Genomic DNA, 15,679 nt, shown 5'->3' on the forward strand with positions numbered 1-15,679 from the left:
TATTGATTTATTGATTCATTATTGTAATATGATTAAAGGGCTTTAATATACCTCCTGCGGAGTGAGACGCCTTTCTAGTCTCCTGGACTTAGTCGATCGCTTCCCCTTTAAAAATCCTATCTCGGAGCGATTTTTCGGCGCGAAGGCCTTCGCGCCCATTTTTAAATTTAGGCCTCTCGTGTTGGCCTTCTGCCAGCCGCGTAGGCCTCAGTCCACCGCGTGGATCCCGGAGCGGGCCTTGGGACGCCCAGGCTTAATTCTCCACCGGCTAAGCCTCCAACCAGAGTGCCTTGGTTTACTTAATTACAAAGTTTAGGGAGGCTGGGCCCCGCTGGATCTGGGGACACGAACTCTGGGTTTGCCCAGATTGCCCTCAAGTCTCAGCAGCTTCGAGGCCTCGAAGCAGGATCCATTCCTCTTGGGAAGTACTTGAAATTCTTCTCCTTAATTATTCAGTTATTGGCTCAGCCTTGTCTTCTGTTAATTGTCAGACTATGGCTACTTTTCCCAAGAGAGGCACAACTAAAGGTCCCAGAGAGGCCAGGCCTACAGGCGATGAAATTACTAGTATCCCCCAGGCCTCTTCCTCCTCTTCTCCAGGGGCCCGCCCCTCGACCAAGGTCACCAGGGCCGAGAAGAGAAGGGACCTAGCCCTACAAAGAATACATGATAAATCAGCAAAGCGTTTGAAAGTACAGGCCCAAGTACTCAGTAGTCAAGACCCCCCAGAGGCTTCTAGTCTACCTCCTTCTGGGGTCCCTGTGTTATCTCTGGATGAGCCTAACCTAGACAGACCCCAACCTAATCTATGGGGCATAGGTCCAGAGGAACCAGATATTATTGAAGATTCCCCCCAGCCAGGATCCTCCCAGGCCTTTAGGGATTCTTCTGCCATTCCTGCTGATATTTCTAGTTTACCTCCTGAGTTCCAATCTATTTTTTCTGTGTTGTCCAAGGCCATTGATGCCAAACTCTCCACCATCAATGAGCTTTCCGTACCTCCTCCTCCTCCTCGTCCCTCCCGCCCCTTGGGTTCCTCCCCAGCGGTTAGAGCTCCTATTCAGGAGGATTCAGATTCCTCTCAGGACGAATATGAGGATTTGGAGGATGATGAGGATCCCTTTCAAGGCCTCTCAGATGATGAGGAATCCCAAATAAAGGTTCCTTCTCCAATTACTATTTTTCCTTCTCAATTGTTCAAATCTCTCCTCCTCAAAGCTAGAATTTCTACGGGATTAGCAGCCCAGGAGAAACAAGCCTCCACTTCCACTGATCCCCCGGAGGAGAACTTACCTTACTTCACAGAGGAACAGGAGGATAACGAGGTAATTCCTATGCCTAAATTGTTTAAAGATGCCTTACTTAAACAGTGGGATTTCCCAGCCTCTGGCCTTAATCCCTCCACCAAGGACAGAAAATTGTACAAACTTTCCTCTTCCTATGAAGAGCTCCTCTCCTTTCCTAAGCCGGATGAACCTGTCAAGATCCTTCACTCGGCAGCGGCTGTGCCAGGCGAAGCAGAGGAAGTCCTCCGCCCAGAGGACAAGCGGATTGAACAAATGCTCAAAAGAGGATTCACCGCAGATTCCTGGGCCATTAAAAGTTCTGCAGCAGCTTCCTTTTTCTCCAGAGCCATGCTTCTGTGGCTTCGCCAACTACAACAGCATATTCCTCCCGATGACTTGAGAGGTCAACAAGACTTCAACAAGGTCTTTGCAGCTGCCCAGTACGTGGCTGATGCCACCTTGCAATCTACTAGATTTTCTGCTAAGTCTATTGCAGCTTCTACAACGGCAAGAAGACTCCTATGGATTCGCCCTTGGCAAGCGGGAGTACGCCAGAAGTGGCAGTTATCCCAGGGTCCCTTAAAGCGCGACCTTCTTTTCGATGATCTTCTGGATCCACTCCTCACGGAAACCACGGACAAGAAGAAAGTCTTGGGCCCGACCACCAAAAAGGCTACCAAAACGCAGTCCTTTCGTCGCCCAGGGCGCCAGCCAGATCAAGCGGCTTCCTATCAGAGATCTTCAGGTCAGTATTCCCCCCGCTTTCGTTCCCAAGGTAGGAACTCCAGGGGCAGAGGTTTTTGCTTCCAAAGGGGAGCGTCCTCTAACAGGGCTTCAAAAAAACCTAGATGGTATTTTTTCCTCAATTCCCATAGGGGGTCGCCTAGCCCATTTCGCCTCTAATTGGCGTCTCACCTCCAAGGACCCCTGGGTCATTGACACCGTTCAAACAGGCCTTCTGTTAGAATTTGTTTCTCCTCCCCCGAAACGTTTTATTTCCTGCCCTTCTCCCAGGTCATCCTCAGATTGTAACCGTATGGAGGAGGCCATTTCTCATTTATTGTCAATCAGAGCCATTCAACCGGTCCCTTCCGGTCAGAAGGGCCTAGGATTTTACTCCATCCTATTTATGGTGCCAAAGTCCTCCGGAGGTTGGAGAGCTATTTTGGATTTAAAGAAGCTGAACCTATACATCAAATATAGGAAGTTTAAGATGCACTCCTTATCTTCTATTTTGGCCGCCATCCACACGGGAGATTTCATGGTCTCTTTAGACCTCACTGAGGCCTACCTTCACATTCCTATAGCCAAGTGCCACAGAAAATTTTTACGTTTTTCCTTTCAAGGTAGGCATTTCCAGTATAGGGCAATGCCATTTGGCCTTTCCTCGGCCCCTCGGGTCTTTACAAAGCTCTTGGGGTCCCTGGCGGCCTATATCCGGGCGTCTCCCATCCACATTTTATGTTATCTTGATGATATTTTGATTCATGGGAACTCCCTAGAGAAAGTGATTTCAGACCTGTCTGTCACCATGTCAGTCCTTCAGGACCATGGATTTTCCATCAACTTTGATAAAAGCCATCTCCAACCTTCCACATCCATTTTACACCTGGGTTCCATTATTAATTCAGAATCCTCCCAGGTTTTTCTCTCTCCCGAGAGAAAATTCAGTATAGGGGAGTTAATTTCCAACATTTTATCCAAACCTTCAGTATCCATAGTAACTCTGTCTTCCCTTTTGGGGAAGATGGTGTCATGCATAGGCATCATTCCCTGGGCTCGCCTTCATGCTAGGGAACTTCAGTGGCTCCTATTACCCTTTCAGAGATCGGGGCACAGCAACTCAAATCGTCGCATTGTCATTCCACCAAGTGTTCGCAGATCCTTCAAGTGGTGGAAGTCTCCGGCCATGGACAAAGGATCCCCGTTCAGGTGCCCGGATCAATTTGTCATCACCACAGATGCCAGTCTATCGGGATGGGGCGCCCACGCCCAGGGGATGATAGCCCAGGGCACGTGGTCCCCGGAGGAAGCTTCCAGGCCAATCAATTGGCTAGAATTAAGAGCCGTTTCTCTGGCTCTGAAACATTTCTCTCCTCGCATTCCCAACCGGCACGTTCTCATTCTCACCGACAACATTGCCACAAAAAGCCATATCTGCAGACAGGGGGGCACGAGATCCAAGGCTCTCATGAGGGAGGCCCTCAAGTTAGGCCTTTGGGCGGAAAAACATCTTCGGTCGCTCCTAGCCGACCACATCTCGGGGAGCCTCAACGTCCAGGCGGATTGGCTATCTCGAGCAACGATAGACCCAGGAGAGTGGAACCTCCATCAGGACCTGTTCCATCAGATCTGCCTCAGATTCGGTCTACCTATTCTGGATCTCTTCGCGACCAATGCGAACGCCCAACTCCCTCGCTTCTTTTCCAGATTTCCATCCCCGGGAGCGGAAGCAATCAATGCCCTCCGGAGCCCATGGCCGCCAGGCCTACTTTACGCCTTTCCTCCAATTCCGATTCTCCCGGACGTGATTCACAAGGTCCTCACCGAGAGGGCCCGAGTGATCCTAATCGCCCCTCATTGGCCCCGCCGACCCTGGTTCGCGGATCTCCAACAGCTGTCCGTTCAGGACCCCTGGCGACTCCCCGTTTCGGGGGATATGCTGCGGCAGGGGGCCTCATTCCATCCAGACCCGGAGTGGTTCCACCTCACCGCCTGGCTGTTATCAGGAGAGACTTAGAACTGCGTGGTCATGACCCCGATACAGCGGAGGTCATTTTAAAGGCCAGAAGGAGCTCGACCAATCGAATCTACGACCACACGTGGTCCAAGTTTCACCAGTGGTGCCTACAGGAAGGCCTCTCCCCTCTGTGCATTCCCATACACAGAATCATCTCCTTCCTTATGCAAGGCTTCCATAAAGGACTTTCTACCAGCACCCTCCGGCGTCATCTGGCAGCCATTTCATCTGTCCTAGGGGGCCCCCGCAGACAGCCTCTCCGATCCTTTCCAGAGGTTCAGGAATTTCTCAAGGGCATAGCCAACCTCAGACCTTCCAAGGTCCACAGGTATCCATCTTGGGATTTGCCTCGGGTTCTCCATTCCCTCACGCAGGCACCATACGAACCCCTAAAATCAGCGTACCTAAGGTACTTATCTTTTAAGGTAGCATTCCTGGTGGCTATTACCTCTGCTCGACGCATTTCGGAGCTGGCTGCCCTCTCAATCAGGCAGGACCTTTGTCAGTTCCATCAGGACAAGGTAGTCTTGCGACTGGACCCTACCTTCTTACCCAAGGTCAGTTCCATGTTCCACAGAACTCAGGATATTGTCCTACCTTCCTTCTGCCTCCAACGAGACCATCCCTTGGCAATTAGATGGCACACTCTGGATCTTATTAGAGCGCTGAGAATCTATATCCAACGCACAGGACCCTTTCGGAGGTCAGAAGCACTGTTTATAGCCTATCACCCCAGAGTCATGGGGACCAAAGTGTCTTCAACAGTAATAGGCCGTTGGATCAGAGGGACTATATCTAAGGCCTATGAATCGGCCTCCCTCTCAGTTCCAAGGAACATCACAGCGCATTCCACCAGAAGCGCAGCCACCTCGGCCGCTTGGGCGACTCAAGCCCCGTTGGAGGAGGTCTGCAAAGCAGCCACTTGGGCCTCGCCAAATTCCTTCATCAGGCACTACAAGATTGATGCTTACGCTTCAGCGGACGCTGCCTTCGGCAGAAGGGTACTCCAATCCGTTATCTCACACGATAGCAATCTAATCCCACCCTAGGGACCATCTATTGGGTATGTCCCATGTGACTGCTGGACCCGCTCCTTCAGTACGGAGAATAGGCGTTGATTGCTTACCTGAACGCCTCTTCTCGTACGGTGAGCGGGTACAGCAGTCACTTCCCGCCCTTGTATGTGTCTTCCTTACCTTTCTATAATCCTTTTTTTCCTCTAACAATAAGAGTTGAACACTACAGAGCTTCACAGCTGAGCCTAGTCTATGGATTCGCGAATTCTGGGGAAGGGGCGGATCCGGCAAGCTTTTTTAACACTAGGCTCAGTTCCACCGGATTGGACATGAGCAACCCATGTGACTGCTGTACCCGCTCACCGTACGAGAAGAGGCGTTCAGGTAAGCAATCAACGCCTATTTAAGTTGAAAATGGAAGGAAACACCACTGTACTTTCATGGCAAAAGCCCAGTTTCTGGAAAAGGGCGTGCTTAAGTTGCCAACTCAACTTTTGCTTCGAGCCGGCTCGAATTTTGCCACGATTTCTAACTCTGGGCTCGTTCGGTGCAGGAGAACTAAGCATTCCAAATGGGGGGCATATGTGGAACGATTTGCCTTTAGCAGAAGTCCATGGAAAGGAGACACAACTTCTGTTTATGAAATATTGAATGTACTTCTCATTTCTCACAGGAGTTGCAGGGATTTTTATGCCAAAAATAGCTGAATGGAGGCTTCTGCTTGGCTGTAATAAGGCTGAGGCTAGGCATTTTGACATCCAGTCATAACCTTTGCACAGCCTAATATTAGTTCTTCAAGCATTTTCTTCTGGGCTACCAGTGGTTGAAGCTCCTTTTGTTGTTTTGTGGTTCCCTTCTCCCTCCCTCTCTCCCACAGGCAGAACAAAAGGGGGAGTAGAGCTACTCCAAGGACACATCAGAAATCACTGTGTAAAATGGCACGACTTCCTTGCAGATCTGTTGCGCCCATCTGTCAAAGAACTCTTGAGAAGTTCTCTTGGAATTTAAACCATGGAATGCATAAGCCATAAGAAAACATCTCATAAACACTTAAAATGAAAATAGCCCCGTGAAGAGAATTTCAGGATTAAAGTGGTTTCAAAATATGTAGTAGCCTGCTGTTAATAAACAGGTAGTACTTGACTCAATGGCCTTATAAATTGCAGTCATAAGTTGTGCCAATCATTAGTGGGTCCCTGTGTAACTATACCTGATTTTCAATCTTTTACTTACTTATTTATTTTATTAATTAGATTTGTATGCCACCCGTCTCCGAGGACTTGGGGTGGCTCGCTGCATATAATATAACAATACAGTACAACAGAAAATTGAATTAAATTTAAAATTACCATCTAAAAATCCAATATTTAAAAACAATCATACCAGTTCAATCATACAGCATATATCTCATTTTGTTGGCCAGGGGGCTGAGACCTAATTGTCCCAAGCTTGGGGACATAGGTGAGTCTTGAGACTCCTACAGAAGGCAAGCAGGATGGGGGCAGTGTGAATCTCTGGGAGGAGCTGTTTCCAGAGGGCCGGGGCTACCACAGAGAAGACTCTTCCCCTAGGCCCCGCCAAGCGACATTGTCTAGTTCAGTGTTTCCCAACCTTGGCAACTTGAAGATAGTTGGACTTCAACTGCCAGCTGGGGAATTCTGGGAGTTGAAGTCCAGATATCTTCAAGTTGCCAAAGTTGGGAAACACTGGTCTAGCTGACAGGACCAGGAGAAGGCCAACTCTGTGGGACTTGATCGGTCGCTGGGACTCATGCGGCAGGAGGTGGTCCCGGAGGTAGTCTGCCCCGATGCCATGTAGGGCTTTATAGGTCATTACCAACACTTTGAATTGTGTCCGGAAACCAATCGGCAACCAATGCAGTCCACGTAGTGTTGGAGAAATATGGGCATTTTGCAATTTTGCGGCAGTCTATTAAGAGAATCATTGCAATCATTAAGCAAACACCGTGAACCTTAAGCAAATCCATTGTCTTCAGGGGACTTGGTTTGCTGGATACCCCAAACAGCTATAAATGTAGGGGGGGGGGGCTGAGCACCCAGAATATATATAATCACGACAGAACTTCACATCTGGGTTGTAAGTAGCTCTAGGGATGCCCGTCATAACTCTGAACAGTTGCTAAGTGACTGGTTGTAACTCAAGGACTGCCTGTAGCACCAATTCAAGATCTTAGTTTTGTAACCCGACAGATGTAACACAAGATTGACGGCAGAAAAACACTTCCTGGTCCATCTAGTCTGCCTTTTTACTATTTCCTGTATTTTATCTTAGGATGGTTCTGTTTATCCCAGGCATGTTTAAATTCAGTTACTGTGGATTGACCAACCATGTCGGCTGGAAGTTTGTTCCAAGCATCTACTCCTCTTTCAGTCAAATAATATTTTCTCACGTTGCTTCTGATCTTTCCCCCAACTGACCTCAGATTGTGCCCCTTTGTTCTTGTGTCCACTTTCCTATTAAAAACACTTCCATCCTGAACCTTATTTAACCTTTTAACATATTTAAATGTTTTGATCATGTCCCCCCCTTTCTGTTCTGTCCTCCAGACTCTACAGATTGAGTTCATGAAGTCTTTCCTGATAAGTTTTATGTCAAACGTGCCATGTCACCTTGCCATCCCATAACATATTGTGACATTTTTTCCCCCTCGTGGAGCAGGGGTGGGCGTGGCATGCACATGACACATCTGGCCCACAGTTTGGCAGCCCTGATTTAACGACTTGCATTGCGGAGAGAAGTGCAGCCGTATCTGTTACTGTCCAGAAATGAGATTCCAATATTGAGCAGACCTGAAAGCATTTTATTTCTTAGTTACCGTCCCGAGATCCACCCAGATAAGGCCCCTGTTTCTTCATCACTCTGCAAGCTGCACTGGTTGCCAACTAGTCTCCGAATGCAATTCAAAGTGTTGTTGTTGACCTTTAAATGTAAAGGTAATCAGGTCCTACATGACTTAGGACCTGATTACCTACAGGACCATCTCCTGCCTCATGTATCCCATCGACCGGTTAGGGCCCACAGGGTCGGCCTTATCCAGGTCCCGTCAGCCAGACAACGCTGGCTGGCAGGCCCTGGGGCAGTGATGGTGTACCTTTTTTCCCTCGGGTGATGAAGGAGCATGGGCGCACACTATCGCCCATGCTCGTACCCACACCCATAATTCAATGCGAAAACAGCTTCCCCCACCTCCCAGAGACCCTCTGGAGGCCAAAAACGGCCTGTTCCCCAACTTCTGGTGGGCCCAGTAGGCTCGTGTTTCGCCCTCCCTAGGCTCCAAAGGATTCCCTGGAGCTGGGGGAGGGTAAAAACGCCCCCACCCACACACCCTGGAAGCTCTCTGGAAGCCAAAAATGCCCTCCCAGAGCCTCTGTGCAAGCCAAAAATCAGCAGGCCGGCACACACATGCACTTTGGAGCTGAGCTAGGGCAACAACTTGCGTGCCAGCAGATACGGCTCCATGTAACACTGTGGCACCCGTGCCATAGGTTCGCCATCACTGCCCTAGGGGATGGGCCTTTTCTGGGTTGGCCCCTGCCCTCTGGAATCAACTCCCCTCAGAGATCTGTAATATTCCCACTGTCCTGGCCTTCTGGAAGAGCTTAAAGACACATCTCTGCTGACAGGCGTGGGGCTGCTGAACTTGGTTACTTTGTGCCAGCCCCAGCGGTGGGCTACGAGTTGGAACTCTAAATTGCGCTCGCCGCTGCGGCTCGTAAGTTCTTGCGGGGCCAGCAAAGTTTTGCTGCTGCACCTGTGGAGGTAGCAAAATTGCGCAAGGAGCCGCAGGTCGCCCGTGTTTCAGTGAGGTTTTACCTGCGGCTCCGTGCACGATTTTGCTACCTCCAAAGGTGCAGCAGCAAAATCGTGCTGGCCTGGCAAGAACTTATGAGCCGTGGCGTCGAGTGCAGTTTAGCGTTCCGGTTTGTAGCCCACTGCTGGCCAGCCCCCATTATTGTCTGACTGTCGGAGATATGACAGAGTTGTATGAGGTGAGCTGTCTGATGTTTTAAGTTACGAGCTTTTTTATAGAGAAGTTTTATAGTGTTGTTTTATTTAATTTTTATTTCTTCCACTGTTGTTATTAACATATTGTAAAGCCGCGCTGAGTCCGGAGAAGGGCAGCCTAGAAATTGAACGAATAAATAAACAAGTGGATTCTTAGGTGGGGGGTGGTAACTCACAAACGGGAGCGTCCCTGAGAGGGGGGCAGCTGAAGACGTGCGCCACGTGGGACTTTGTTTCCATCCCTGTTCCAGAGTTTGAAGCTCCCTCCCAACCCTCGGCTTCCTGGTTTTGTCAAAGAGTTCCTGATTGAGCAGCTTAATTTAGGAGGGAAGAAAATGTTTCTGTTAAAACTACCGAAAGTGGGAAGTCCTTGTGGATCTGCCACATGTCGCCGGGAAATAGGCCAGTAGGTCCTGAGCCAACTTCACTGGCAGAACTCTTGGGGTACCTTGTGACCTGCTTGGTTTGAGCTTGCAGATGTCTTTCAAGTTAGCTCCCTGTGTTTGTAGCTTCTGTGTTTGTGTATGTGTGTGTCATTTGATCAGGGAATTCTTTCCTTAAAAGTTTGAAGGTGTGTCCAACCTGCAGGGCGCACGAAGCCCTGAGCAGCTAGTTAACGCGGCTCCACGAGATTATATCAAAGATTTTAAAAGGAAATTGTTTACTTATGCACATTGACTATACCAGTGATGGTGAATCTTTTTCTTCCTCGGGTGCTGAAAAAGGGTGGGCGCATGCTATCACGTATGTGCAAGTGCCCACACCCATAATTCAATGCCTGGGGAGAGCGAAAACAGCTTCCCTCACCCCCCAGAGGCCCTCTGGAGGCCGGAAACGGCCTGCTTCCCAACTTCTGGTGGACCCAGTAGGCTCGTGTTTCACCCTCCCAAGGCTCCAAAGGCTTCCCTGGAGCCGAGGAAGGATAAAAACGCCCTCCCTCATCCCCCCCTGGAGGTTCACTGAAAGCCAAACCCCCCTTCCTAGAGCCTCTGTGCGAGCCAAAAATCAGCTGGCCGGCACACACATGCACGTTGGAGCTGAGCTAGGGCAACGGCTCATGTGCCAGCAGATATGGCTCCGTGTGCCACCTGTGGCACCCGTGCCGTAGGTTCTCCATCACTGAACTATACTGTATTGCGGGGGTGTCAAACTCGATTTCATTTCAGGGTTGTGTTTGACCTTGGGGAGGGGTGTGGGGGCGTGGCCAGGCAAACATCACCTTGTGGTGGCTTGAATGCTCTGCCAGCGGAAACAGGGTCTCATGCTCTGTTTTCAGCTGTGACAGCCTCCTGCAACCCTCTGCCTGTGAAAACAGAGCTCAGGACAGCTGCCTGCAGCCCTCGCAAGCTCCATTTTCACTGGCCAAAGGACCATGGGCGATTTCCAGGATGGTCTCACAGGCCAGATCTAAGCACCCCGGCTCCTGAGCCTTGAGTTTGACACCCCTGCTACATAGTTTATCCTATATCCGACCCAAGACACTTAATGCGGCCCAGGCAAGCCAAAAGGTTGCCTTAGGATCTAGGACAGTGATGACGAACCTATGGCACGGGTGCCACAGGTGGCGTGCGGAGCCATATCTGCTGGCATGTGAGCCGTTACCCTAGCTCAGCTCCAGTGTTCATGTGTGTGTGCCAGCCAGCTGATTTTTGGCTTACCTGGAGGCTCTGGGAGGACATTTTCTGTTTCCAGAGAGCCTCTGGGAGGATGAGGCAGGGCATTTTTGCCTCTGGAGCCTAAGGAGGGCAAAAAACAGGCCTAATGGGTCCACCAGAGTTTGGGAAATGGTCTGTTTCCAGCCTTCAGAAGACCTCTGGAAGGGGGGATGGGGGCAAGGGAGGCCATTTTCACTATCCCCAGTCATTGAATTATGGGTGTTGTCACTTGCGAGATAGCACACGCACACGTACTTTAGGCACCCAAGGGAAAAAAAGTTCACCATCACTGATCTAGGAGGATGGGAGGGAAACTAAACAGTTACTGTATTTTTTGGAGTATAAGACACACCTTAGTTTTTGGGGAGGAAAATGGGGAAATGGGAAATCTGCCCACCAGGTATTCATCTAGCTAGCATCCTTAGTCTGGTCAGCTTCAGCACATTATTTTATCCCCTGGTTAGGACTGAAAAACACCTTATTCTGAGCGAGTAGCAATGAACGAACCTGCAAGCTGGTGAGAGCTGAGAAGACCGTTAGCACCTGGTTAGGGCTGGGGAAAAAAGCTTCGTGAAAAGCTACATTCAGAGTATAAGATGCACCCAAATTTTCAGCCTCTTTTAGGGAGGAAAAAGGTGTGTCGCATACTCCCAAAAAATATGGTAAATGTTTGGTGCCACCTTCCCGTGGGCAAAGGTGAACTTGCCTTGTGCTTCGAAAAAAATGTGTATTTATATTTTAATTTGAAGTATGTAAATTGGAATCTCTGTATGGTGTGAAAAACAATAAAAAATTTATACCCAAAAAGAAAAAATGTGTATTTATTGGAATTGCAGCTTCTGATTATGGCATGAAACTGCCCATCTTGCGCTCCAACCCCGAGGATCAAATTCTCTACCAGACGGAACGCTACAACGAGGAAACCTTTGGCTACGAGGTGCCTATCAAGGAAGAAGGCGACTATGTCCTGGTGCTGAAGTTTGCTGAGGTCTATTTTGCACAGTCACAGCAAAAGGTAAAGAAAGAAAGTGAACAAAAGCACCATTTGAAAGGCATTGGCGAAAAAGCTTTGGTGGAGCTGGTGAGGGTAGGGCTGCCGGACTGTGAAGTGCTCCATTTTGGGCTGTGTAGGGGGAACGACCTTAAATATCAGTTCTGACTATATATTTAAAGGTACTTTGTGTTTTTTGTGTGGTAGGGGTTGTGATTTCTGACAATCTCAAAATGGGTGAACCGTGCGGTCAGGCTGTAGGGAAAGCGAGTAGAATGCTTGGCTGCATAGCTAGAGGTATAACCAGCAGGAAGAGGGAGATTGTGATCCCACTGTATAGAGCGCTGATGAGACCACATTTGGAATACTGGGTCCAGTTCTGGAAACCTCAACTACAAAGAGATATGGATAAAATTGAACGGGTCCAAAGACGGACTACAAAAATGGTGGAAGGTCTTCAGCATAAAATCTATCAGGAAAGACTTCATGAACTCAATCTGTATAGTCTGGAGGACAGAAGGGAAAGGGGGGACATGATCGAAACATTTAAATATGTTAAAGGGTTAAATAAGGTTCAGGAGGGAAGTGTTTTTAATAGGAAAGTGAACACAAGAACAAGGGGGCACAATCTGAGGTTAGATCAGAAGCAACATGAGAAAATATTATTTTACTGAAAGAGTCATAAATGCTTGAAACAAACTTCCAGCAGATGTGGTTGGTCCATCCATAGGAACTGAATTTAAACATGCCTGGGATAAACATAGATCCATCCTAAGATAAAATACAGGAAATAGTATAAGGGCAGACAAGATGGATCATGAGGTCTTTTTCTGCCGTCAGTCTTCTATGTTTCTATGTTTACCAGTGAGTTGCATATACTCTTGTCCAATGAGCAGCTCCGGATGTTGGCACCATCTCAGAATAGTGTTAATAAAAACAATATTTCAGTTGGGCCAACATTTATTGAAAACAATTCATAGCTGCCTGAGTTAAGCAAGATTCCTTATCAAGGAGTGTAGACGGGTGGGTGCCTGTTCCATTCTTCCCAGCGAGAATTTCGAGCAGCTTGAAAACTTCCCTGGGCTGGGCCTTGTTGGGCCTGTTTTCCCAACGTGCTGGTAACAATTCTGTCTCCTTTTTCAACTCGAACATAAGAGCATAAGAAGAGCCCTGCTGAATAGGCCCAAAGCCCATCGAGTCCAGCATTCTGTGTCGCACAGTGGCCCCCCAATTGTCCCTGGGGATCTTGAGTAGAAAGAAGGCAAAACCCTCCCTTTCCCTTGACCCCCAACAAATGGTACTCAAGGGAACCCTGCCTGCCTCAACCAACATAGAGGTGGCACTTGCACATCTGTTTCAATAACCACCTATGATACACTTGGCATCCCTGAATCTGTCTAATCCTGCCTTGAAGCTATCCAGGCCGACAGCTGTCACGACCTCTTCTGGAAGTGAATTCCATCAATCAATGACCCTCTGGGTGAAGAAAGATTTCCCTTTATTTGTCCTCACTTTCTTCCCTATGAGCTTTAGGGAGGGTCCCCTCGTCCTAGTATTGTGTGATAGAGAAAATAATTTTTCTCTATCCACCTTTTCTATCCCATGCAGGATTTTATACACTTCGATCAAGTCACCCCTTAAACGCCGTCTTTCAAGGCTGACGAGACCAAGGCATTGCAACCTGGTTTCATAAGGGAAGGGCTCCATTTCCTTGATCCTTCTTGTTGCCCTTTTTTTGCACCTTTTCCAGTTCCATTCTATCCTTCTTGAGGTGCGGTGACCAGAACTGTATACAGGACTCCAAGTGTGGTCTCACCATCAGTTTGTACAGAGGCAATACAACACTTGCCGACCTATTTTCGATTCCCTTCCTAATCCTGCCAAGCATGGAATTTGCTTTTTTTTTTACTGCCACTTTTTTTACTCACAGGTTTTCGATGTGCGTCTGAACGGCCACATGGTGGTGAAGGACTTGGACATCTTTGACCGAGTGGGGCACAGCACGGCCCACGATGAGATTGTCCCCATCAACATCAAGAAGGGGAAGCTGAGTGTTCAGGGAGAGGTTTCCACCTTCACAGGAAAGCTTAACATTGAGTTTGTCAAGGTAAAAATAAAATAAAACCCTGCCAGGAGGCCAATTTCCCCATCGGAAGATTGGCTATGTGCAGGCAGAGGAGCTGAGGGCACCCCATGGCTCCCTCATTCAGGAGCAAGCCTTGTCTGAAGAGGATGGAGGGGCCATCAGGGCAGGAAAGAGGTACAGGTAGTCCTCAACTTACAACAGTCCGCTTTGTGTCCATTTGAAATTGATTAATTGATTGATTGGATTTCTATGCTGCCCCTCTCCGAAGACTCGGGGCAGCTCACAACATATAAAAGAACAGTAAATCACAACAAAATCAGTCCAATTAATTAAAATTACAGAACAATCTAAAATCCCTGATTATATTAAGAATCACTCACACCCATTCATGCAACAATCATACAATCATTTGTATGGGAGTCTTCGGAGAGGGGCGGCATACAAATCTAATTAATAATAATAATAATAATAATAATAATAATAATAATAATAATAATAATAATAATATAATTTGTTGGCCAGGGGGACTAAGATCTAATCCAGTGATGGCAAACCTTCTTTCCCTTGGGTAACGAAAGAGCATGTGTGGACACTATGGCACATGCGTTGAGTACCCACACCCCTAATTCATTGCATGGGGAGGGCAAAAACAGCTTCCCCCACCCCTTGGAGGCTCTCTGGAGGCTGGAAATGGCCTGTTTCCCAACTTCTGGTGGGCCCAGTAGGCTCTTGTTTCACCTTCTCCAGGCTCCAAAGGCTTCCCTGTAGTTGGAGGAGGGTAAAAACGTCCTTGCCCATCCCCATGGAAGCTCTCTGGAAGCCGAAAACGGCCTCCCAGAGCCTCTGTGCAAGCCCCAAATCAGGTGACTGGCACACACTTGCACATTGGAGCTGAGCTATGGCAACAGCTTGCGTGCCAGTAGGTATGCCACGTGCCATAAGTTTGCCATCACTGATCTAATCGGCCCAAGCCTGGCGACATAAGTGAATCTTAAGCCTCTTGCGGAAGGCGGGGGGGGGGGGGCAGTACCAATCTCCAGGGGGGGGAGCTGATTCCATAGACCCGGAGCCCCCGGAGAAGGCTCTTCCCGTAGGCTCTCCCAAGCAACATTGTCTAGGTGACAGGACCTGGGACCGGACTGATCACTGGGATTCGTGCGGCAGAAGGGGGTCCCGCAGGTGATCTGGTCCGATGCCATGTAGGGCTTTATAGGTCATAAGCAACACTTTGAATTGAGTCCAGAAACTAATTGGCAGCCAGTGCAGACCACAGTCTGCATTGGCTGCCAATTGGTTTCCGGACTCAATTCAAACTGTTGCTTATGACCTATAAAGCCCTACAAGGAAATTGCAAGGGCACTGAAAATAAAGTGGCCCTTTCCGTGCTTATGACCTGTGATCACATGATTTACGTTCGGGGGCTTAACAGGCGACTCGCATTTATGACGCGTTGCAGTGTCCTTGAGTTGTATGATCTCCTTTTGTGACCTTCCGACAAGCAGAGTCAAGGGGGAAACTGGACTTAACAAGCACGTTTACTTGCTTATCCCCTGCAGTGATTCACTTAAAAGGGTGCGATGAGAAAAGTAATAAAATGGAACAAACCCATGTAACAATTTTCAACTTGGCAACATGAATATTGGGCTCAGTTGTGGTTGTGAGTTGAGGACTACCTGTATAGAGTTCTCTCTTCTTCGGTATACATTTTTTTATTTTTCTCCACCATAAAATAAAACAATGTATGGTTATAAAGACAACAAAAATGCTTAAAATCAATCATATACAAACTTTTCTTTTCTCATTAATCACTCCATCTCTCTTCCTGTATAATATTTTCTGTTAATTTTATACAATATTAGCAATTCTTAAAATTCTAAAT

At 48.2% G+C, this 15,679-nt stretch overlaps 1 protein-coding gene across 1 annotated transcript in view; it reads left to right on the forward strand.

Annotated features, from left to right (window-relative positions):
• Positions 1-15,679, forward strand: part of MLEC (malectin) — a 42,423-nt gene that overhangs the window by 17,280 nt on the left and 9,464 nt on the right. The window contains exons 2-3 of the mRNA XM_070762277.1: positions 11,560-11,738; positions 13,645-13,821. Of these exons, the coding sequence (XP_070618378.1) occupies positions 11,560-11,738; positions 13,645-13,821 (356 nt within the window). The remainder of the gene's footprint in view (positions 1-11,559; positions 11,739-13,644; positions 13,822-15,679) is intronic.

This window comes from Erythrolamprus reginae, chromosome 10 (assembly GCF_031021105.1).
Source record: "Erythrolamprus reginae isolate rEryReg1 chromosome 10, rEryReg1.hap1, whole genome shotgun sequence".
In the NCBI taxonomy this organism is placed as follows: domain Eukaryota; kingdom Metazoa; phylum Chordata; class Lepidosauria; order Squamata; family Dipsadidae; genus Erythrolamprus; species Erythrolamprus reginae.